The sequence below is a fragment of the Pectinophora gossypiella genome, chromosome 10, assembly GCF_024362695.1.
Source record: "Pectinophora gossypiella chromosome 10, ilPecGoss1.1, whole genome shotgun sequence".
In the NCBI taxonomy this organism is placed as follows: domain Eukaryota; kingdom Metazoa; phylum Arthropoda; class Insecta; order Lepidoptera; family Gelechiidae; genus Pectinophora; species Pectinophora gossypiella.
Genome location: NC_065413.1, coordinates 15,680,613 through 15,707,321, shown reverse-complemented (window position 1 = coordinate 15,707,321; position 26,709 = coordinate 15,680,613). Strand labels below are relative to the sequence as shown.

The 26,709-nt window shown below is 39.2% G+C and overlaps 1 protein-coding gene across 1 annotated transcript; it reads left to right on the top strand.

Annotated features, from left to right (window-relative positions):
* On the top strand, positions 1 to 26,618 carry LOC126369924 (cadherin-87A). The gene is made up of 36 exons (XM_050014516.1): positions 1 to 35; positions 2,100 to 2,218; positions 2,954 to 3,040; positions 3,124 to 3,255; positions 3,703 to 3,828; positions 4,290 to 4,424; positions 4,748 to 4,940; positions 5,453 to 5,565; positions 6,148 to 6,345; positions 6,853 to 7,005; positions 7,415 to 7,602; positions 8,510 to 8,672; positions 9,209 to 9,358; positions 9,808 to 9,972; positions 11,014 to 11,137; positions 13,126 to 13,317; positions 14,199 to 14,434; positions 15,008 to 15,161; positions 15,850 to 16,047; positions 16,443 to 16,682; positions 16,907 to 17,097; positions 17,609 to 17,795; positions 18,249 to 18,466; positions 19,317 to 19,514; positions 19,836 to 19,992; positions 20,479 to 20,614; positions 20,699 to 20,886; positions 21,427 to 21,603; positions 22,108 to 22,220; positions 22,575 to 22,735; positions 23,290 to 23,447; positions 23,648 to 23,753; positions 23,889 to 24,075; positions 24,397 to 24,510; positions 25,361 to 25,440; positions 25,841 to 26,618. Exons 2-35 carry the CDS (start codon positions 2,111 to 2,113, stop codon positions 25,436 to 25,438), a joined length of 5,424 nt encoding a protein of 1,807 aa, XP_049870473.1. The 5' UTR covers positions 1 to 35; positions 2,100 to 2,110; the 3' UTR covers positions 25,439 to 25,440; positions 25,841 to 26,618.
* The last annotated feature ends 91 nt before the right edge of the window (positions 26,619 to 26,709 follow it).

The following is a 26,709-nucleotide window of genomic DNA, read 5'->3' as shown; positions in this document are numbered from 1 at the left end:
TGCGGTGTTATGGGCAGCAACATGTCTTTCATTAGGTAAGTTTATAAATTAAGTATATAAAAAAAGATTAGGTATCAACCGAATGTCATCTTAGCAGCCCTTTCTCAATTTTCCTCGCTATACTTTCTTAATACTTAATTCGTTTTTTCTTTTTTACTATTGCACGTAGGTACGCATAATTGCCAGGACAAACCCAAGACGGTTTATTGGTATGTCTGCATTATTCCATGTATACGTATATACATTTTTTTGGTTAAATAAAAAAAAATGTGATTCCTGTACACACCATCGAATTTTATTTTAAGTTATAGGTACCTGTAATTTTCTTCTCCGCTGAAAAGGAAAGGGACGGGTAATCGACAGGCATAAAATTTATGGAACACGCGTCAATTTGAGGCAGAAAACAAAACCCGTCCTAAATATTATATTGGCCAATAACCCGACGGAATTCAGTTGACAGCACACGTCAAACTGTTTGCATATGACCAAGATGCCTATTTTATTCGCCTGAGTTACTCATTCATTTTAAATTAACAGTTGTCAACCATGCGTCCCTTTTCTTTTCGGCGGATAAGAAAATGACAGGTATAACTTAAAATAAAATCAAGAGGTGTCTGCAGGAATCGGGGCCACTGTGTAGGTACGTGGTATGTACATTGAACTTTATGGTCACCAACTGAATTGGAAATGGGGATACCGCCACAGAGCACCACAAGAAATGGTGAAGCTAGAAACGTTAATAAAACTAACTGTAAAATTTAGGTTCGTATTGTTATGCATAATTGTGAAGTAACCACGCGTGTTGAAGCCGGAACTATTATTTTCACTCAAACAGAGAGAGTTGCTAAACACATAATTTTGAAGGCGAAGTAAACGAGCCTTTATGTGCGGTACAGTTAAAGAAATATATTTATATATATTTTTTATTTATTTAAGTTAACAATAAATAGTCTTATGAACCAAAGTCGATAACATTTACATTTAATGAGATATTATTAATATAACATTTAAAAAAATGAAATATTTTTTTATCATGATGCGTAACGTGTATGAAACGATTGAAGCATCAAGTAGAATTCCACATTCATATTCAAAATTACTGGTCTAACTTGTCTATGTAGTATAGTTTTGGAGTTTGAGTGTACGTTTGTTAAATGAGAGCATAACACATCTTTGTGGTCTGTGAGCGTAACGGTTGCTAAATTAATACAATTAGCAGGTGTATCATTCAAATGAGAGGAGCTTCAACCGGTGAGGTGGGCAAGGGAAACAAAATGGTCTATTTAAACAGTCAGAAACGTAATTCAGTAACTAACGGACTGGTCAAAAGCATAGACTAAGGATTAATCCTTATTTTGATTATTGTGATTAATCATAGCATCAATTTAAGAGCTTCGCTCTTGTCGGTGCAGCATTTCCATGTTACTCTTTTAGGGAAAAAAATAGGGCAGTGGTTTCCCTCTTGTCTTCCTCCCCGCAGTATTCTGTCTGACGCAAGTGGGATGGCGCCCAGAGTAGTCTATTATTATAGAGTAGCCATACTAGGACTCCTGTCCTCCGTCACCGAACTGACGTTATCGAAGGATTAACTACGTATAAAACGGTAACTCTCCGCTCCCCACCAGCGGCTGAGCTAGGTTTACCTCGCGGCACATCACTGATCCTGTAGTGGATTGATGAGGTTGATGATGAAGAAGAAGAATAATGAGATTCATACAAATTTAAGGCTATATAATAATAATTTATTTATTAAAGACAACACAGATCCATTTATTTGTTAGTACAATTCACTTAACTTATGTTAGTACCTTATAACTAGAAGGGATTTGACACGCTTTATGAGGTCTAATATCAGAGGGCTGTCACACCTATTAGCGATTGCAGCCAGGATCCCATTGCTACTGACCCGCATTCTGTTCAGCAGGGATGCGGTTTTTTTGCGCCAGACAGCGTCAAAACCATCCACACCCGCCTCCGCGAACATAGCCGACGCGCTGCAGTAGCGAGGCAGCCGCAATAGAGCCCTGAATGCATTATTACTATACAACAAGCGACGATAAACTGTGGTGTCATTCAACGGTTTAATTCTTTACTTCCAGTGACATCGAACATGCTGCCGGTGTTTGTAAACGACATGAACAATCTTCCACTGTCAGAGAGCACACCAGTGGGGACTAAGGTCTACAGGCTAGAAGGACAAGACCCTGAAGGATTCCCTGTAAGTATACAAAATACATATTTAAAGAGCAATAAAAAAGAAATACCCAGTGATTTTCCAACGCGCGTAGTAGAAGAGGAGTGGAATGTCATTGAGATGAGGATACATGGATCAACACATAGAATAGGAGAAAGAGATTGGAAGGGCCAAGTGAGCACGAAACGCGCGCCATACAAGTAGCAGAAAATAGTTCATACTTCAACTATACACTCCACTCGTCTGCAAACTTTATGACGCACGGAGCTCCGTGATAGTAAAATGTCGTCTTGTGCATTATTAACGTGCACGACAAAAAAACAAATAACGACTATATTGCAAGGAGATGCCTCCTTATACAAGAAACCTTAGTACGATCGGGCATTTATCAAAAAAATACTTTTGTATGCTGTATCTTACGGAAAGTAATTATAAAATTGCAGCCTATCACATAAAATATACATTCCGGTTAAGTGGCTATGGAATTTGAGAAGCAGTAGAACTATCGTAGTTATCTGTCTGCAGGAGTAGTAGAAAAAGAAAGTGGGGTACAACCGGCGACAGAGATTCTCAAACAAAACGCGTGGTAGGGCCTTATTCCAATCTCCAAGACATCAAGAGCCAACAAGAAATTACGTATATAACTTTTACCGCTGTTCCTTACTGCTCCCTGTTAATATCAAAAGTTATTACCTCATCATATTACTAACAGACTAATTTTATTGTCTCTATTTAACATAATGAATTATCCATTTTCAGATAAAATACGGACTGAAATACACTGACAAGTTTACAGTGAATCCTGAAACTGGTGACGTCACATTAGCAAGACCATTAGACAGAGAGGTAACTAAACTTTTTACCACGTTTTAATATCGAATACCCTTGTCAATCGTTATGCTTAATAACCGAGTGACTCAATTTTCCAGGTGGAAGATACGATAAAGTTTGAAGTCTCTATAGAAGAACAGAATCCTAATTCTGATCAGAATCTAGTCCAAACACAGCCTGTGACAGTTATCGTCCTTGATGAAAATGACAACCCACCCGTTTTTAAAAATGTAAGTAAACCTAGGAATTTGTTACATACTTGTGTCTCTAAATAGAATTCTCCACTCAATCAAAAAGCGTATGTAACACTCTACTATGGTGCACCATTGGACCCCAATACTAACCTCACCAGCGCTTATCGCTATCGGTCCACTAGGGTCGATTACATCTTTCAAATAAGTATATTATAATCCTCTCGAACGCATATTATCTTATATTGTCATTTCGACATCTGTTTTGCTTTTTTGTAATTGTTTTATGAAAATTTTAAATGTTGTTACTGTCTTGTCCTTTTTGTGTGAAGCATCTTTTTATAATGAACTATTTCTATTCTATTCTATATTTTGTATCGGATAATAATAGCTCCCCGTTTGTCTAAAATCTACAATAAGTCACGTCAAAAAAAGTTCCATTGCGGATTAGTGGGAATGTTTTTCACATTTATTATGCTTTTCTAGAGTCCATACGAAGCAGACGTGCCCGAAGACGAGAAAATAGGTACGACAATACTCAAAAACATCGAAGTTGAAGACAGAGATTCCGTTGGAGACAATCTTGAAGTTGGATGTGTGCCAAATGATCAGGTAAATTAAGGCATTAATATTACAAACGTTGAACCGAAAGACCCGAGTCTCTATAAGAAACTCATAGGAAAAGAAACATATTCTTCTATCTCAGTTTGGCGGACTTGGCGGAATAATGGGTTTATCGATCACGCTATCTGTTTTCTTAATGTTCTTCGGCAATCACGGTATTTCCGAATATTAACGAATGCTAATTTCCATGTTCATAAAATATTAGAATCATCGTGTAATTGATGAACATGGAAATTAGCATTCGTTTGTATTCCGAAATGGGATGATTGCTAAGAGGTGTTCATAAATTAAAAATATTGCACACGCATAGTATTTTTCTAGACCTTACTCTATCTGATGGTCTCTCTGTAGATAGTCTATCTGTACTTAATCTCTTTTTATGGACACATTTCCGCATCTACTTCGTCTGTTTTGACTTTTCGTAAGGCTTTAATTCTTTGTCTTTCCAGTGGCCAGAAGCATGTGATATATTTGAGGTGGTGAGTCTTCATGCAACGGCCAACCAGTACAAAGGTGCTCTGGTCTTGAAGAAACCTTTGGATTATAATGATAAACAATTTTATCAGTTTCAGTTATATGCTAATGTAAGTATTCAGGAGAAACACTTGCTTTTACTCATTTTGCGGGTGCTAAAATTTTAAATGCATTTGTGGGATCAACCGTGTCCAGTAAATCCATTTATAAGATTAGAATCAAAATGATGGGTTCAATAGTTCAAGATAAGAACTCGGATATTCTAATCACTTTAGAAGGTACTGGATAGCTCTTATTTGAAGAATTTTTGAATACCCAATGTCCTCTAAAAAGTATGCGCTAAATGCTGTTGTATTTAGTTCACGGTTCGCCTTAACATGGAAATCTAAAAATACGATCGTAGATGACCAAACTTCACATTATTTACTTCCAGGATGGTAGTCTAAACTCCACGGCCCATGTGGAGGTGAAGGTGGTGGACGTGCAGAACTCTCCACCAGTGTTCAGTGGAGCCCTCAGCGCAGCTCTATCTGAGGATGCCCCGGTTGGGACACTAGCTCTGTCTGTAAAAGCAAGAGATGCAGACAGAGCGCAACCAAGAGATGTTGTCCTGGAGTTGGTTACCAGTAAGTTTATTTAAACTAAGCCCTTTAATATTGTCAATCACGGGTTTTTACAAAATAACAAGGAAATAAGAATTTTAGTGGATCGTGACGTAATTTATAATTGCATTTCCTTATTATGTTTTCTTTACGTTTATATTTATGACTCATTATTTATCCTTTCAAATTCTTTCAAATATTATCCTCTCAGATGACGCACTGAACCGAGGTTCGCGCCCAACTGGGCATCCTGACGCCTAATGTCTCTAATTTTGAATCGGATGACAGTCCTCAGCGCGCCGCATTTGTCCGACCCTGATTAATGACATTTGTAGCAAATCTACAATCAGTCAAGTCAAGAAAAAAGAAAATTAACCATACATATCCATAAACAAATTCAGATTTTATCCTGTTACAGCATGGCGCAATAGTATATTATATCTGTTCTCCACTTTTGTCATTTACCTCATCATGGCTTAGAGATAAATATGAGTATTACACAAAATATTATTTATAGCTGCTATTTTTACTTTCAGATCCATTGGATTTCTTCGTGCTTGACAGAAACACTGGAGAACTTAAAACTGCAAAACCTTTGGATAGAGAAGCTTTAGCTGATCCATCTTCACCTTTAAACCTTACTGTTAGAGTAAGTACCATTATATATTTTTTTTAATTGAGAGTTGTTTATTTAGAGAAAAGGTTCAAGTCTCACAGTGTGATTTTATTGACATAAGTCCTACCGAGAACCGATTCCAGGACCTCCAAATCGTGAGTGAATCTCTTGGCGCTTGATCATGGATGCTTAGTCTACTCATTAATTTCCTGAGAATTTCCTTCTATCATGTGACGTCTTCTGGCTTGTGAGGTCAATGACCGTCCTCATCAACTCTGTTGTCATGCAGGGCTAACCTGCGCAACGTGATAAACTTATCCATCGATTAAATAAATGATGTCGATATCGAAAAGTTAGTTTTTTTCCCTAACATGGGTGTCACGTAATTTTGTTCGTATTTTGACAGTATGACATGATGTATGAGTTCACATATTAGCACCAATCGACAAAACTATATATATAACTGTATATCGTCAGGATCGATAAAATGACCGTGACAAATTTTTATCATATTGCGCATGTTAGCCCTAATGGTGATTATTGAGCCACTAAACTCTAACGTGGGTCCTAACAATATACTCATTATATTTAATATTCTTCACTTATATCCTACAGGCAACAGAAATAGTGAACGGAGCACCTCTATACTCGGACCTCACATCTACCACTGCTACCATCACAGTGACCATCAAGGACGTCAACGACGAACCTCCGAGGTTCAACAAGAGGGAATACAGCGTGGAGATCCCTGAGAGTCTACCGCTTGGTACCCCATTACCTAACCTTGACATGGTTGTCACTGACACTGATGTGGTGAGTAACTTCCATGATTTATTAATGGTTGGTTGTTCCATGGTTGTGTTACAAATAAAACCCTTATTCATCCCCCTAGCATTATTCCGATTTTCACAGGGTCCGCTTACCTAACCTGATTTGACAGGTCCGGTTTTTTACAGAAGCGACTACCTGTCTGACCTTCCAAGTAATTCCAACCCGCGAAGGGAAAACCAGCCCAATATAAGTTAGGTCACGGACCTCCGAAAATGCATTTCTCGGAAATGTGGGTTTCCTCACGGTGATTTCCTTCACCACTGAGCACATTATAATCATTTATGATCCAAACATGAATTCGAAAAAATTTCGACAATCATTGGTTTTGCGACCTCAAAGTGCGAGGCAAACGTTCTACCAACTTTCGCGGGTTGGAAGGTCATACAGGCAGTCCTGAACCTGTCAAATCTTAGGTTGGGTAAGCGGAGGCTGTGAAAAACGGGATAATGCTAGGGAGATGATGACGTATTTGACTGAAATCTGTTTCAGGGTCTAAACTCAGTCTTCGGCCTCCGTCTGTCAGATGAACTGGGAGCATTTGTGGTGGAACCATCAACGGCTACAGGAAGCGCCTCCGTGACCTTAAGACTTAATACTACTTTGGATTACGAGGATCCAAATCAGAGGAAATTTATTCTGGAGGTAAGAAGCATTATTATTATGAGTGCAATTTCCCTAAAACACAGTTTTATTACAATAAGTCACGCGTCAATAAAAGGAGTAAGTAACAAATATTTATCTTAACTAGGAGTGTGATAAAAACAGCAATGTTTAACGGTAGCTATCAATGAACTCAGAAGAATCAATTTTCGAAGAATCAATTCTATCGTGTGGGTTGAGGTGGATTACCAACTCCATCAACCCTATTTATTTACTTACGGACATTGTTGTAACCTGGGGGGTTTAATAAGCCATTTGACATTCGTTGACTTGCGCATGCGCAAAATGTCAATTCGCAATATTGCTTTTTAGGTGAATTGTGTCAATGATACCTTTTTAACCCCTCTGATCTATGTTCCTCGTTTCCAACCAAGACACTTTGAAATTCCAGGTCATAGCCGAAGAACTGCACACGTCACCCCGCTTATCATCCAAGGCTAGTGTAACCATCTCCCTGACGGATGTGAACGACAACGCGCCGCAGTTCGCTGATGAACCGTACACTGCTACTGTTGCGGAGAACGCACCGGCCGGAGCCTTCGTCACGGTTGTCAAGGCTACCGATAGAGATACTGGCAGGTACGATGGGTTTTGTGAAGGGAATTAAAGGTTTGGAAGAGTTTTTTTGGGGTTTCGGTATGGGTAAATCAAACCAAATCCACTTTATTGCACAGAACTTCACTTTAACAAGCAGACATAACACATTTATACAGTACAATTGGGTGGCTTTATTGCTCTAGAGCAATTTCTCCCAGGCAATCACTACCAAGAAGCAACCACTTATTAACAACATTTTTGGAAATAAAAAAAAAATACTTATTATTATTATTACAATTAGATGCGGAGTGATGTGGACCATTATCAAAAAAAAAACATCATCATCATCACCAGCCCATTAACGTCCCCACTGCAGGGGCACGGGCCTTCCCTATGGATGGATAGGGAGATCGGGCCTTAAGCCATCACGTGGGCCCAGTGCGGATTGATGGTTATTAACGACTGCTAATGCAGCCGGGACCAACGGCTTAACGTGCCTTCCGAAGCACGGAGGAGCTCGAGATGAAAACTTTTTTTTTGTGGTCACCCATACTATGACCGGCCTTTGCGAAAGTTGCTTTAGTTCAACAATCGCAGACCGAGCGCGTTAACCGCTGCGCCACCGAGCTCTTAAAAAAAAAATACATAATTTTATTATCTTCTGGGCAGGAACAATACTTGTCATAAATACTCAAAAAGTCTGCACTCATTCAATAGAGGAGTAAGATACTATTGTCCACCATGCTTCTCGGCTACAAGTTGGTAGAAATAGCCAGATTTCGGCAGTTTAGAAAGCTCGTTTACTAAGTTGACCTATATTGTAATCAATTACGATTCAGGTCAACTGAACTCGGTTTCGAAACCGGGATCTCAGATTTGATGTGGACACGCTCTAAATTACATCGATGATCATTAAAAAAAGCTTTACCAAAGAATCCTCACTTCTCAGGTTTGGTACGGAAGGCATCGTGTACCAATTATCAGGCAATGGAGCGGAACTTTTCAACGTGGACAAGAGGACCGGAGTAATTACTGTGGCTGCTTGTCCCACTCCCGGACAACAACCGTGTCTGGACTACGAGACTCGGAAAGACTATTTCCTGCAGTTGAAGGTAAATAAATTATACTTTCAAATGGCCTGACTCTTATGGCGATGGATGCTTTTGATGAGATGCGAAGCATTGGAATGAGACTTAAATAGGGAATTCACCTTAGTTTTTTTTTGTCATCTTTAAAGGTTTGACCCAAGAAATGTAAGTTACTGACGCGAACGTAATGATATTATTATTTAGTCTAGTCTAAGCCAACAATGGTGATGGATTTCAATAATACTTCTGATTCTACTTTTCTTTTCGGTAGCTGGTCATAAATCTGCACAATATTACGCCACTAAACATCATCTATTCTTAAAAGACATACATAAACTCACGCCTATTTCCCATCGGGATAAGCAGAGACTATGGAATACTTGCTTCCTGATCCTGTCCTGACACACTTCCCTTGCTTCCTCCACATTCATCAATCGTTACATACACGCCGGTTCAGAGTAGATCGACTGAACCTATTCTAAGGACATCTCCAATTTGGTCAACGTACGTCAATCTATGAAAGACAAAGGAATGGAGAAATTTGAATGTGCTTTTTCCAGGCAACCGACGCCGATGGAGCCGGCCAAAGCTCAGTAGTATCCCTGCAGATATCATTGACAGATTCCAATGACAACCCGCCTGTGTTCGTCACGCCAGTCTACAAGGCTTCCATTGATGAGGATGCTATCAAATTTGAACCGGAACTTCAGGTATTAAAACGCAGCTTATCATTCTCGTATCCTGTATAGATAAAGCGCATTACTTCAACATCTCCGCCTACTTAACCTGAAAATTTGAAAGGTCCAGTTTTTTACACAAGCGACTGCCTGCCTGACCTTCCAACCCGCCAAGGGAAAACCCAGCCCAATACAGATTAGGTCACATACCTCCGAAAATGTATTTCTCGGGAATGTGGGTTTCCTCACGATGTTTGTGATGTTCTTCTCTTTCCTTGTAGCTTCCCTTCTATGATATTTGTTAGTATACTATACGTAAACACGTACTAATAAAACACAAACATATTTTAGAAGTCGTATCACCTGGCTGGTTTTATAGGTTGAGTGTCCTAAAATTCCCAGACATGGCTCATGTAACGACTACTTACTTACATCAGTAACCAATAACATCGAACAAATTGAAAATTAAACATTCTATCTAGGTCCAAGCTCGCGACGTCGACGCCTCATCAGAGATACGCTACTCCATCATCGAACCAGCAACCCACCCGTTCTGGATCGACTCGCTAACCGGCAGGATTGCCGTGCTCCCCGAGGCTGGAGGGGTGAACTCAACTGATAACAACAAAATATTGTTGACTGTATTGGTAAGTTGTGATAAAATCAACAAAAGATTACACATCTGGATTCTACAGATTTCGAGGCGACAAAAAAAATTGTGTGGATCAATAATCTGTCAACCCAATTGTAACTAATAATATAAAAAGGGTCTTAAAGAGTCTCTAAGTGTTGGCTTCGGTCCCACGCATGCCTTCCAAAAGTCCGGGACTCCATAGTCCCGAGATATGGAAATGACATACATTCTTCTTCTATCGTGTGGGTTGTGGGTGGATTACCAATCTTATCAACCCTGGTGTCAGGGTTATTATAGAGCCGCCTAAGGCCCCTGATAAGGCTCATGTAACGTCTACGTACTATCAGTAAGTAGTAATCGCGACCAACGACTTACCGTGCTTTCCGAAGCACGGATCATCTTACTATCAGACAATCAGGTGATCAGCCTGTAATGTCCTAACCAAACTAGGGATCACAAAGTAACTTTTGTGGTATGTCCCCACCGGGATTCGTACTCGCGACCTCAGGATCGTGAGCCCAATGCTCAACCACTGGACCACGGAGGTCGTACGACTCTCTCTCTATTTAAGAGCTGCGCTCTTGTCGGTGGAGTAACCGCCATTCCTCTCTTCTTCCCGCCAAAACCTTCACCTCCCGATACGACACGACCTGTACCTTCTATTTTATTTGTTTCATAAATGTTATCCTAGGTCTACCCCTTCCTCTCTTCCCTTCAATTTTTCCTTCTATAATGTTTGTTATAAATGAATCGTGTCGTATAAGGTGGCCAATCATATTTCCTCTCCGGTTCTCTATAGTCTTCAATATGGTTCTCTTTTATTCAACTCTTTCCAGCACTTTTTCATTTGACACCATTTCAGTCCAGCTTATACCCTCCATCCTTCGCCAACACCACATCTCAAACGCTTCCAACCTCTCTCTGTCTCTCTGTGTCATAGTCCACGTTTCACTTCCATAGAGTGCAATGGTCGTACGACATACATTCATAAATAATAACAAAAAATAATAAAGATGATATAGGAATTGGATTAATAATGATTATTTCTTTGCAGGCAACTGATGGTGTTCACAACGCGACTAGCAAAGTAGAGATTTCAGTTCGAGATGTAAATAATCACGCCCCTGTTTTTGATGTTGAGAAATATGATGCTGATATTTCTGAAGATGCTCCGATTGGTAAGAGGCCCCACTAGATATTACTGAACTCTTTTGATGAACATAACTCGCGGTCTTCTTTTTATTCACACACTTTTGTGGACGACGTTACGAATACAGGTTGGACTGGTAACCTAACTTGTGTCTGATGCTGATGACTATAATAAAAAGCACTACTGCAATTTGACATTTGCGTGAGTAGAAATAAGTGCGCAATGTCAACATGTATCAAAAAACACGGAAGATAATTTGTAGTCACATTTGGAATCGAAGTTATAAGAAAATGAAAAACCAATAAATAGTTCACTATATTAGGTTTAATATTTATTTATTCTTATTTAAGACAATACAAAGCTTATCGTACTTTATAGTCTGTCTCATGTAGGTGACGAGACAGAAGATAAAGCAAGATAAAACTTTTACATAAATCACAAGTTATGCAATTTCACTTATTGTCAGTTTCTTACTACTCACTAACGGCCTCTATTGAGGTCCCGGGTTTAAAAACGGGTGGGGGCTACGAATAAATAATAAGTCAGGAAGAGTAACAACGCTCACAATTTGACGCCACTAAAATGTACACTGAGTGGGCGGGGCTTAAAATGACTACTCGCACCTACTTCAATCTGCGTCGCGCCGTCACTGACGTATGTCATTGCTCGATTTATGCTATATTTCTATGGAAAAAGCAGTGAAATATTATGTAAAATGTCGTCATGTGTAGTAAGTTGGAGTAGGAAACGAAAAAAGCTCAGCAAAAAGTTAACTGGAATAACTTATCATCGGTAAATATAACATTTCTGTTCTCGTAAACACATTATACATTGGTCCGCATTATTCAAGAAGTTCCTAGCTTAATTCAGATAAATTATAATTTGTAATACTATGCAGTCAAGTAATACCAATATACCAAAATTTCCAGCAAAATATAAGTTTTTCTGTTATGTAGTCTTATCGAAATTTCCTTTTTTTATTTTCCTCAAAAATGAAAACTGACTGCAAAAATGGATAAAAGCAGTTCTTTACGAAAGAAGAGGGGATGATCGGCTTCCATCCTATTCCAGTAAATAATAAGTCATATTGTAATTATATTTATATATCATCCAAGTAAAAAAATTGAAGTATTGAATAGTTGTTTTTACTAAATACCAATTAATTTAAAACACAAAACATGCAATATAATAATACTACTTGAATACATAATTCAGCAACACGCCTCATCCGAAATACAAAACACTGAAAATTATTAAATACACCGTTAGTTTCGTCCATTTTTTACTTATACTCACCCATGCATTGCATAACAACATCCTTGATTTGAGAACCCCGGAAACACACGCACCAACCTCTATTACGATGCCTGTTGATAACCAATCACAGCGCTTGTCGCAATGAAGCGCGTCACGGAATCGCTACTGATTGGTTTTATGGATTTACGACCTTTTAGAATGTCGTGGGGCCAATATTTCGTCGGCGTTTTATCTAATATTTATTCGTAGGGTGGGGGACATATTACAAAAAAACACTTTGTAATCCTTACTTTGGTTTGGTTATGCATTTTCGGAAGTATGTGACCTAACCTGTATTGAGCTGGTTTTCCCTTCGCGGGTTGGAAGGTAAGACTGGCAGCCGCTTTTGTAAAAAACCGGACCTGTCAAATCTTCAGGTTAGGTAAGCGGGCCCTGTATAAAATTGGACAATGCTAGGGAGATGATGAATCTGATTGTCCGAAAGTAAGATAATCCGTGCTTCGGAAGGCACGTTAAGCCGTTGGTCCCGGTTACTACTCACTGATGTAAGTGAGTAATCGTTACGAGCCTTTGGGGGCTCAATAATTACCCTAACACCAGGGTTGATGAGGTTGGTAATCCATCTCACAACCCATACGATAGAAGAAGAGTTACTGGAAATATCTAACGGATATGATAATAACATGTTGGGAAGGACATCCTTTAAGTAACTTTTATATGGCAGTCATGGTTTCTTGAATTATGACCTTCTCCTAACAGGAACGCAAGTAGCAGCAGTACGAGCGACAGACATGGACAGTGGAGTCAACGCGGAGATCAAGTACGGCATACAGAAGGGCGCATACGAAGCATTTAGCATCGACAACGTCACTGGAGTAGTCACTGTGGCTTCACAACTTGATTACGACAAGAAGAACACCTATAGGATACAAATTATTGCCACTGATTTAGGTACGTACGGTACGGTCACGAGCATTAATATGTATACACTTTGGTACCATGTCACATTAACTTTTTTGACAAATTGAACTGTAAGTCTCAGTAAATGTCAAATATGTTAGTGCGACAGAGTCCCAAAGTGGGTACATTATATTGCTCATGACTGTACGAGTAAAAAATAAGACCCGGGGAAGCCTCGGACTATTTGATGTGATCTTTTGTTGTGATAACCTTAGTTGTAATAGACAATTCTGAATAAAATGTTTTGAAGCAGATATAACAAACCCACCCTACCCTAAAGGTAAAAATACAAGCTTCAAAATCAAAACTAAATGCAAAATTGATTAGGTTAAAATATCTTTGTATCATATCGTCGCTAATGTCGCGAACTGACGTATCTGCAATTTTTGCTGAAACTGAATTGCATCTTTTACAATTTATTGTCAACAAGAAACAAATTACTTTAGCAAAAAAATACAGATACGTTAGTTAGCAAACTCAGCCCCGAAATAAACAAGTGTCGAAATAGTTACTTCAGCACTACGAAAGCCCAGATACGACTATACTTAATTTAATTACGGTTTAGATTTTTTCTATCATCGCCGAAATACTATTTCAACTCAGTTTAAAAAATAACGAGAGTCGAACTCTTCTCTTATGGTCAGCGAATCCAGTCTTGTGTCCCTTATCCTGGCACTGCCACCATCACGGATCGGGATTCTGACTACATAGAAAATTTCTCGCCAAATATCAGAATTTGTCGGTCTGCCGTTCAAAAGTTATAAGCATTTTTTGCTGGCAGTGCCAGGATAAGGGACGTGTCTTACCGATTGAGCTAATCTACAAACTTCACTATATAATAAAAAGAACATTATGTAATTCCATCTGTCCAGGAATGCCAAGCCTAACCGGCACAACAGAGCTGACAGTCCACGTGATAAACGTGAACGACAAACGTCCATACTTCACGCCCACCATACAGCGAGCCGAAGTATCAGCTGATGCGGACCTTGGCACGTTGGTGCATAACCTGGTGGCTGTAGACCCGGATATAACGGATAGTACCCAGCTAGTGTTCGATATATCCGGAGAGAAAATGATCCGGGCTGTTGATAAGAATGGGAAGGAGGTTAGTGTGGTTTTTGAATGTGTTTGACTGTTGAAAATTTCGAGGATTAATTATGATAATGCTTCTAAATAGCGTTGGCCGTATGCCAATCTTTTTCGTTTCATGGTAATAATTTTTCGGTCCCCGCTTCTAGCAAAACACCTCCGCTGTTCTGTAGTAGAGCAGCGTGGAGGAGTATGCTCCATACTTCCTCCGGTTAATTTGGGGGAGTTCTGTGCCCAGCAGTGGGACGTACATAGAGGCTCATGTTTATTTTGTGAGGTTGTGAGAATATGTTGGGCACGGCTATCCAGGACGCTACATCTTTGGTAATATTCTATTTTCTCCGAAAACAATTTTCTTAATTAAAAAAATATTGTTGTTATATCTGTAAGTACAGTCTCCGTGCTTCGGAAAGCACGTTAAGCCGTTGGTCCCGGCTGCATTAGCAGTCGTTAATAACCATAAATCCGCACTGGGCCCGCGTTATGGTTTAAGACCCGATCTCCCTATCCATTCATAGGGAAGGCCCGTGCCCCAGCAGTGCTAATGATCTGTACAGTCCTTCAATTACTACATCTTTTAAATCATCAGGTATCAGACGAAGGCATATTTGGCACTTGGTTCATGGTCCTCGGCAATGGTTCGGTGGTGGTCTCTCAGAAGCTGGACCGCGGGAGAGCCGCTGTGATCACACTGCCTGTCAGTGTCATTGACGCGTCAGCGCCGATCTTGCAGCAAGCTGATGGTGAGTTTTTCTACTACATAGCATAAGGTGGCGATCTCCATGAATCTCATTGATTTCAATGATAAAGTGCACGAAATAACATCTAAAAGCATCCAACGAAAAAAAAAAGCTTTGGTGATGAAGATTTGCGTATTACACAGTCATGAGCAATATAATGTACCCACTTTAGGAATCTGTCGCACTAACATATTTGACATTTAGTGAGACTTACAGTTGAATTTGTTAAAAAAGTTAATGTGACATGGTACCAAAGTGTATACATATCAATGCTCGTGACCGTACCTTTTTTTGACGTGATTTATTGTAGATTTGCCGCAAATGGCCTTAACTACTTGGCCGGAAAAATGGGGAGCGCTGAGGACCCTTACTCGGTACAAAATTTAAGACGACGGGCCTGAGGGTGCCCGGCTGGGCGCGAACCTCTGCTCGGGACGTAGTCCGAGAGTATAATATTTGAAAAAAATAATCGACTCTAGTGGGGGTCGATAGCGGAAATTGTCGACCATGCCGACGGGTTCGGAATCGGCGTTCTGAAGCGTTTGTTGTCGCGAGCTGATTGGCCGAGCCTATGGCTAGAGTAATCGGGTCGTCAGGATCGTATATCACGTCTTTAGATTACACATACCATAGAGGCTGCCAATTTATGTCGACAAAATGATTACCAATGTGTCCTTATTTACTTTTTCAGGCGAATTAATTATCAACATAGTAGACGTGAACCGCCACGCTCCTGTGTTCTCCCAACCCTCATACTACGAGCAACTGGTAGAGGAGCAACCAGTCGGTACTATACTCAATACCTACACCGCAACTGACAAGGAGACGCCTATATCTGCTATCGTCATTCACCCGCCTAACCCTTACTTCCAAATAGATAATGTTACAGGTAAGGAAAGTACTTTCAATATGTTTGTAAAAGAGGTTAAAGAAAGGCCCAAATATTAAACCTTGTGGCACTTGTATTAGGCTATTTTTAAACATTTAAAGAATTACAATAGTAAGTCAAGTTATATTTGTCAGTGTCTTTCTTTAATAACAATATTTATTAAATTTGAACATATATCCTGTTTTAAACCATTTAAACAGCGTAAAATTAGTAGCTTAATGGCATAGAATGCTCTTGTCTGATTGAAAATGTACTACGTACAACGATTTACTTGTCCAAAATATCACGTCTTTAAAAAAATAATTATGAAAGGGCGAAACTAAACGTATATAATTTATTAACCTACTTTGTAGATAATCCGTACCGTAAACTTACATAAGGAATATTTCTTTCAGGCGTTGTAAAATCCACTCAACGTATTGACTACGAGAAAATTCACTCCATCAACTTTACTCTAGTGGCCTTTGATTCTGGGGTACCACAGCTATCTTCATCGGCATCTGTTGTTGTTGAAGTGGTGAATGCTAATGACGAGGAACCAGCTTTTGCTGCAACGGCGTATGATGCCACAGTTGCTGAACATGCCACTGGTGGAACTAAGGTGGTGACTGTTACTGCTGTTGATAAGGATGAAGGTACGTTGTTAAATACGTTATTACTGTATATGAAAACGATCTTGATAAATTTTGAGAATATAAATAAAATACACACAATCAATAAGAATTTAAAAACAAACTGATACAAAACAAGAAGCAGTAGTTAGAAAAAAAAGATATGCTAAAGAACAAACAACAAAACAAATCCAACATATCTGCATAGGGGCCTTTTGTTTACCTTTAAATACTTTTGCGTTTCCCAGGAAAATACGGTGAAGTCCGTTACAGCCTATCCGGCGAGCTATCTTCACTATTCACTGTAGACCCCATCACCGGCGTCGTCACGGTAGCCGACGGTGCAAATATTGACAGAGAGAATACTTCTGACATCTGGCTACGAGCTGTCGCTAGTGATGATGCTCCCGCGCATATCAGGAAGTCTACTAGTGTTCCTGTAAGTATATTATTAAAATTATACTTACTTTGTCGTAAAGAACCTAACACCACAATCTCCGAATGGGTGACTTCAGAAACAAATCTTTGGTAAGTTGAGATTCGAATCTTAATTTAGGTTAACATATTTCTTACAAAAAAGGTAATCGATCTAAGTAAGTATTACTATCACAACCTAACAGATATCTGTAATCATTGATGATAAATCGAATTATAAATCAAAGAAAACTTATGTCAAACTACTCTTAGAGTGAAACTACTCTATAGTCGAGGGTTAATGCCGACGCTGTTGCCTTTGATAGAACCACATCATCATCAATTTAAGAGCCACGCTCTTGTCGGGCGGTGTAGCATTTTCCATTCCAGTCTATCAAAGGCCAATTCCTTGCCCTATAAGACACGACGTTAACCTTTTCTTTAATCTGTCATTTTATTTCTGATAGAATCACCTTACCTTTTAATTCAGAAACCTATTAATATGTATTGACTACCTAATTACTTTCTCAAAACAGATCCACATTAAAGTCCTTGACATAAACGACAATGCGCCGATCTTTACGCAAAACGTGTACAAGAGTACGATAGCTGAGAACCTTCAACTGAACCCTCCAGCCACCATACTGCAAGTCCTGGCTGAAGATAAGGATGAAGGGATCAACGGGAAAGTGGAGTACAAAATCGTGGAGCAGAGTGAACCTGGTAAGTTGGAAATTATCACTTCAGAATTTTTAATTGCGACAAGAAACAATTTCTTTGTAAATCAAGGTTTACATCCGACTAGCAAAGTTATTAGCGGGCTTGAGAACTTTTTAATGTATTGTGTTGGAAGTGTTTTTTTTAATTGACTGTTATACGATACAATACAAAATTCTTTATTGCACAATCACAAGAAAATAAAAGTATACAAGTAGGACAGAAGACGTATAATAACTGTTATCAACTAAATTGCCTTGTATTAGATAAGTCACTTTCACCTATGATAAAAAAACGGACAAAACTATAAACAGCTTTTTCTCAAAATAGACTTTTCACTCTTACATAATTTTGTCTTTCCAGTGACGATATGGATAAAATACAACCTGTTGTTAGTCTTGTATTGTCTTGCCCTGTTTTGTCTACCTCAATGCTTACTTCTACTTTACCATCCCACAGGAGTATTCACAGTAGACCCAACGAATGGCATCATCTACCCAGCAAAAAACGTGTCAGGCAACACCACATACCACCTTACAGTCACAGCAACTGACGAGGCAGGCCAAGGACCTCACACCGACACGGCTAGAGTAGACATCAGTGTCATGAGTGTCAACAGACACCGGCCCGTATTCGTAGACCCTTCTGCTGATGTTAGGCAGTTGGAGATTCCTGAGGTATATCTTACTTAGATACTTGTTAACTTTCAAGATTTTTAGTCCACAATTTTTTTAGTCCCTAAAGCATAATTTCCTCTAATTCGGCAACGCAGTAAAGTCGAAGATGTAGGAATGCGAAAGGCTTAAGAGGAGATGGGCAGGACACTTGGCAATATGGGAAGACAACAGATGGACTAAGGCTGTTACTGAATGGTGGCCAAGGTATGATATGCGATATCGAGGCAGACCACCAGCCCGATGGTCGGATGACATTGTGAGGTATGCCGGAAAGCAATGGATGCGACTTGCACAGGACCGGAAAGGATGGCGTGAAAGAGATTATACCCAGCAGTGAGTGGATACAGGCTGAGTAGATAATAGATAGATAATTTCCTATTATCAATCCACTTTGTACTTTATCCTCGTATTGATGGCACAACGTACTGACTAGCCATCTTAATTAAAGAATGCATGCGATGTTTTTGCAGGCTATCCATATATACAGGGTGTTAGTAACATCGTAACGAATACTAATGGGTATCATTCAGACCATGATTCTGAGTTAATATCATGTGGAATTTTCCGTCGCAAAAATCATGTCTTTTTAATTATTTTCAGTTCTGTTTTTACTTTTGATATCAAGTGGAATTTCATGTCGGAAAATTCATGAAAATATTAGTGGGTTTTTTTGTCATTTATTTTCAGTTCCATACTTTTATGATTCCTCAAGGTTTTCGTTACGATATCACTAACACCTGTATTACTCAAGCAAACCTACATATTTGTAGCATCAATGTGCTATTTTCGATCTTTCCTTTCCAACGCGAATTATTATTATTCATATCAAAAGTTTACGTCTTTCTTCCAGAACGCAGCACAAACAGACTACTTAATAACGACAATAAAGGCGACAGACGAAGATACTGGCGATAATGGCCGAGTTTCCTACTACTTGAAAGTGGACAACCAGAATGTTGGAGAAACCGCAGAATTCAACATCGATAAAGATACTGGAGAGCTGAGAACGAAGACCTTTCTCGATAGAGAGCATAAGGCTGATTATCAGGTTTGTAGAAGAGTTGAATTCATAATGCTTGAATCATTACGTAATTATATATTGAATTACCTCGTAATTATTGCGTACGCTTTCTATAGGTAGACCGGATGAGAGCTCTTCTCATTTACTTAGTCCAAAACTAAGTATCATCCGAATTACTGAAATTGAATTTTTCATTAGCTTTCCTAACATTACGAACACGAATGGTCATCTCATTTTCTCATATTATACACAGGTATTGTAACATTGCCATTTTGCGACTGAAAGAATGACTATTATATATTTTTTTACAATTACAGTTAATGTATAACCCAATATATTCCTCAACAGCTGGTAATAGCAGCAGTGGACAACGGCAATCCTCCCCATGAAAACCTGCTGGTTCTATCTGTGGTGCTGTCAGATGAGGATGACAACGCTCCTCATTTCCAGCAGAGTCGACATACGTTTAATGTTAGAGAGAACTTGGCTCCAGGAGTTATTGTTGGTAAGTGCTGGGACCTTAAAATTGGGACACTGCTGATCATGTTTGGGTAGATTAGATTGTAATTTATTGGCAGAAAGATAATAATATTATTAGTATGTCATGTTGAATGCTCCTGTAGAGCTGGGCCGGAGTAGTCACTGAATACATAGGTTATGAATTCAAATCAAAATATGCGTCAAGTTATTAAAAGTAACCGTGTAGATCAGAAAAAGGGAACTGGGTTCTGTTAAGGATGGAATAGCATACGGTGATACAGGGAGGTTTCTGACTAAGGGATCTCAATAATCTAAATCATTAAGGATTATGGGCATAAAAGAAACAAATAAACGTCAGAAGTGAGAGAGAGATAGCAATACATTTTCATTTACAAATGCTTCAACGCCAATAAAATTGTCTTGTAGAATACTACCTTTCTGGCTTAACCCAGAAGCACTTTGCTCACAGGTCTTCTGTACTCTGAGGTCTAATCATAGTTTTATCTTTCAGGATCAGTTAAAGCCATAGACAAAGATTCTGGCGACAATGGATTGGTGTACTATCACATCCTGGAAGGAAACCAAGAAGGCGCGTTCACTTTGGGCAAGAAGTCTGGTGTTATCAAGACCAATGTCAGCTTTGACAGGTGAGAGCAACTTAAACATAAGCTCACGATTAAATCCCAATTGGGGTAGTCAGGGGCACTGATATATATTTATTTATTTTTCAGAGAAAAGCAATCGGAGTACTCTTTCACTATATATGCCAGCAACAACCCCATACTAACCAATGGGGCAGCCCTGCTCAACACCATAGACAACCGGACGGACAACCAGAATGACGTCACCATCGTCACCGTCAAGATTCTCGATGAGAACGATAATGAACCCAAGTTCCAACAACAGGTGTATTATGCTGGTAAGTGTTAGGTTCTTGAGAGAAGAACTCTCTTTGTGTTGTCTCTTACTAGAAGGTGGGTACATGCTTAACAACTGCAAGTCTCTCTCCGTTGCATTACGTGCACACTTTTCTTTCTACTTCGCCGTCTGACGTGTTGTCTTAATAATAGCTACAAATAATTGAAACCCCTGACCTGAAGTCAGTCAAAAAGGATGTCCAAGCTTTTGGACGCCTTGAGATTGCCGCCTATAATATCGAGCCAACTGTGTTAGTCAAAACTACACTTAAGATAAATTATTAATCATTATATTCTGAGAGCCTTCGAGACTAGAGTGAATAGGCATTTTCTAGGTAAGCGTAATCCACCACATCGTCACCAACCATCAGGTGAGATTGTGGGCCAACGCGAGCCTTTGGTGAACTAGTCCAACCGACCTACAATGGTGCAGCCGGTTGAGGGCAGGGAAACTTATACCCAGTAAAATAATGTAAATTTATAATGAAAACCTTTTCATTTCAAACCTTTTTGAACGATTAAACAACTCCAAACATTTCCAGGTATAAAATACACAGCCCGTGTCAACGAGCCAGTACTATCAGTAGTGGCTGAGGACCCCGATCTAGAGGAGAACGGAACTCTAGTGTACATGGTGGCAGCTTCTAATTTGTATAAGTTTGGGGCCTCCAAGTCCAGTGGCAGCGTCGTGCCTTCGCCGTTTAATATCAGCCAGGATGGTGAGTATTTGGTCTTGTTTATTGATGACGCCGATGAGGTTCTTTTCTGTCTTGCGTAGTGAGGTTATTGATGGACCTTGGTGCCAGGGGAAAATATTTCTTGTCGCCAATATGTAGGTGTCACCCATGTACTTACAAGATGTATATGTGTTCTTTGCGTAGACCAAAACCTTCTCCTGGCGTAGATCAAAACGTCTTGACTTAAGAGAGGCCTTGGTAAGAATGCGGTTCAGGATTGTCCGTTAAAACGGACATTCTTCTCTCCCCGGGTGGTGAATGGCATCTGTAGCTATTAGTCCAAACTATTGTAACATATCCGGAGTCGGTTAGCTAAATTGGAATATTAAGCATCCTGTCTTCTACTTACTATCCTAAGATCTAGGTGAAATTATATCTAGTCACTTTACGATATAGTATTTTATATAGTTAGGACCAACCTTCTGATGTTCAAGTACTCATTGTCCATCATTTGATGTGAATTCAAAGTACATTGATTTTTTCCAGGTGTGTTAACGACAGCAAGTTACATGTCAGAGTACAACCAAGACCGTTTCATCCTGGACATCATTGCTCAAGAGATCGCTCCTCCACACAGACAAGCCAAAACTCAAGTTTATGTAAGTTTTTACATTAAATTGCAGATAGTTTTTTTATCAGTACTCCTTGCCTTGCCTCGAAAACACCAATATTATAATAGTTATCTAAGTATTTGTAACAAATAAGATAAAGATAAGATAAATATACTTTATTGAGCACAAAGAACACAAAGTACTTACAGAAAATAGAAATAATTTAAGAAATGCACAACTAGTCATACATCAGCATTGGTATTTGCTTAGACGCAAAAAGCAAATTCTTTAAACGAAAATAAGAATGTTGTTTAAAAAAAAGAGTTGGAAGAAATTTCTCTGAAATTTTATTCCGTTTCTTTGCTATTTCCTGTATTCTAATACCCAGAATTTGTATTTTAGATTTGGATAATAGACCGATCTTCCCTCATCCGTATGGTGGTGTCCCGGAGTTGCATGGCACCTGTCCCGGTGTTGGAGAAGTTAGCCAATGCAGGACAAGCTCTGCTAGTCCCGGGCAGACGACTTCCGCATGTGCAGGCTGATAGAAGATATGATGATTGGTATGTATCGTGACAGAATACTCCAAAATCACGTCCAAAAAAAAAAAACACAAAATACCTTACGTAGGTATTTTATTTAAATTTAATTACTTAATGTAGATCTGCTTCAGTTGTTTACCATTTTGTAAACAAGTGGGGAGCGAGAACTGCTACCCAGTTGATTGTAGCCTGGCGACCTTGTAAAATTTCAGTCTTCTTTGATCGAAGAAGATACAGAGCAGACTTCACCACACTTCACTGCATGTTAACAGAGCACCCACACCACTAGAGTAAATTTATGTTTCCTAAATCGACCTCTGCGAGACTCCAGATTTGGTTTGGTAGTAGTCAATGTGTAGCAATTTCACTATAGAGGACATCAACTACTGCCAAACATAACATAACATAAGCTCACGACTGTATCTCGATTGTGCATCCATCACAAGATGAACTGAGTACCCAGACCTCATCGAGCTTTCTGTTAGACCAATGTGATAGGTGGCAACTAATGCCATTTTATATCTGACCAAAGAGCTGGCGAGGTGGGTCATAGAACATATATTAAATATTTCCAGGTGTGAAATCCACCTCCACGCGGTAGACCCGACCACATACCAAGTTCTACCAGTGGAGAAAGTTCTAGAAACAATTGACTCCAAGTATGACGAACTCAAAGACGTCTATCAAGAGTTTGGAGTAGAAACTCTGATAGCTGCTAGCGCTACTTCTAAAGGTAAGTTGCATGACGTTTGTCAAGTTTATAGATAATATGACAGATAAAACAGACAATACAAGTAAGCTTGTCTCGAACGAACTCCGATACGAGATTGCAACGTGTTATGGCTGAAGAGAAGAAGACGAGGAAAATCCCCATTTTATAGGGATACTGATTATTTACATAAAGATAAATCATGTTTTTTTTTTTTCTCACAGCACCTGATGCCTTCGATCCAGCACTCGCTGCATTAATAGCGCTGTTGATCGTTCTTTTTACTGGAATTGTAACGTTTATCGTCGTCTGCGCATGTTTGAAGCATTGGTAAGTTATTACTATCACTTGGTAATTCATAAAGGTTATAAAAGTATCCAGAACTTGCCTGGTATAGTAGTTCTACTACCCAGAATTTATCAGGAAGATTCATGAATAAGGTCCTATATTTTATTACTTCCCCAGGGTGATACCACCGCCATCAATGCAGTCTAGTAAAGGAGACAGCCTGGCCCGACGCAGGATCCTCGAAGAGTTGAGTACGACTGAAAACCCTCTCTGGCTGGAGACCAAGCTCCGGCCTTATGAGGAACAGGAGCTCACCATGAACGTGTTTGGTGACCAGAACGATGCAAGTGCTGAACAGCCTCAGGTAGCTATTTGGTCCGCTCGCCTGCTGAGATAACAGATTTGATATTGTTTCTACCTTGAATCGACATTCCAGCATCCTAAAAGTTGAAACTTACACAGCTCGATAAAAATATTTATTTCCAGCAACTTAGTTCATAGATTTTAGGATTTTAGTAGCATGTTAGAATGGAACCCAACCCCGGATCCGGCATCTTTTTCTGGCAAATTCAATTTAAAAAATCCACACACCCGCAGTTCCTATCAGAAATTGGATTACTTATGTAGTATTCGGTGTAGATAAGTACCTCAACGTAATGTATATCTTTCCTCCTGATCTTTACAGACTGACAACACATATGCAACAATACAAGGCAGTAGAACGACGGAGAGGTTTGGGGACTACGCCACGCTTGGTGGTGACTCCCCCACGCCTTTAGAAGCTGCTCTAGGATTCCAGGTATGGTGAAATGTTATTTATTGTTCTTCTTAACAGCCTCCGAGGTCTAGTAGTTAGAGCGTTATGCTCACGATCTGGAGGTTCGGGCACGTTAAGCCGTTGGTCCCGGCTATTAGCCGTAAAAACACCTCCACCAAACCCGCATTGGAGCAGCGTGGTGGAGTATGTACCATACCCCCTCCGGTTGATTGAGGGGAGGCCTGTGCCCAGCAGCGGGACGTATATAGGCTGTTTATGTATGTATGTATGTTCTTCTTAAATATACTTACATATAAATACCTACGGGGCATAAGGTAGAACCCTTGCCCAGGGATACGGGTGAAGACCTCAACGGCTGCTGATGATACATACCTACATAATTATTATTATTATTATTAGCCTGTGTCATCCCACTGCTGGGACCTATATAATATCACGCCTATTTCCCTTTGGGCTACCCCAACGAAGAGACTCTACGTAGAGACACGGAATTTCACTTATTATGGTCCTAACACCACTTTCGCTTCTTCCGCTCACATCAAAGTCTTCACGCATGCTCGCTCATATTTGATTCTTTGGAGTTCAAATCTGAACATTAAACATCGGAACTGGTGAATGAAGCCGGCAACCTGCATATGATATTTCTCCTACTTGACCAGGGAATGCTTCTTTCGAAACTAAATATCGATTTTTCTAACAACATTTATTTTTTTCTCCAAGCTTCAATCTTTTTTTTTCCAAGGTACTTATTGTAGGTTAACCTCAGACTGCATTACCCACTTGACCGGACAAATGGGCGTCGGTGAGAGCTTTCAGCCTGCTGCTTTAGTATCAGCCTAAACTGTTATCATTGAATCTGTTTTTTTTCTAGGGCAGCACATTCAAGCCCCCATCGCCTGATACTCCCGAACCGCCTCCTCGACCTTCAGCGGGATTAGGACAACTGTGATGGTAAGTTTTTCTTTTAAAAGGTATGAGAAATTGGTAGATTTTGGTTTGGTGGATAGAGCCTTTAAGACTTGCAGATTAAGCTCTTTTATTTACTTGTATTTTAAATTTAGTTTTATGAGGAGCTCGTTGGCGCAGCGGTAAACGCGCTCTGTCTGCGATTGTTGGGTTAAGCAACTTTCGCAAAGGCCGGTCATAGGATGGGTGGCCACAAAAAAAAGTTTTCATCTCGAGCTCCTCCGTGCTTCGGAAAGCACGTTAATAACCATCAATCCGCACTGGGACCGCGGGATGGTTTAAGGCCCGATCTCCCTATCCATCCATAGGGAACGCCCGTGCCCCAGCAGTGGGGACGTTAATGGGCTGATGATGATGATGATTTACTTGTATTGTTTTGTTGCAGATCCTTCATCTGTTTACAAATATTAGTGTAAGTTAGTTTTAATATTACTGTAAATAAAGTATCTAGGTATATTAGGCATAATTAATTATGATGCATGTTGACGATGTATTATGTTATTGTATTTTAACAACATTCCAATTTGGACTGTGTGAATACTTTAGGATTGATTTTTTAAAGTCATTGTGGTCCGATCGAACCCCGTACAGGACTTGCACCAATGAGTTATCTTAAATGCTAATACTAACACAGTTGACTCGACAATCATAGTATTCGTTACGATGTCACTAACATCCTGTTTATTTATTATTTTAAGTTTACGCTGTTATTATCATAATGAAAATACATAATAACGGGTTCTTACCGCATTGAAATATCGAGAGTCTCATATCCCTACTTTAAAAGCGGTAAGAACCCGTTATTATGTGTTTTAACCCTGTATAATTAATTAAATCACTTCAAAATTCACACAGTTCCAAATCACAAGACTGTATTTATCTAATATTAAATTTTGTTACCACTTCACCGAATACAAATAATTCATCGACAACGTCCATTCTTTTTTAAATGTAATCATTATTATAACTCACGCATTGTTTCCTATAGATATGAGATTTTTTACTTAATACCTATTTATTTCAATTTGAATCTCAAATTATCTTAGCCATTTACTGAAATTAAATTTCAATAATATAATGTGAATATTTCTTAAAAAAAGATTTTATAATTATTTATTGTTTTGTAATAAAAGCTTTTACCACTTTATTGCCATAATTTAAATGTAAAAATTGATGTAAATGTACAAAAAATAATGTATTATTATTTTTTACTTTTTATATTTTGTACTTAGTTTGTAAATGATGATGTAAGTA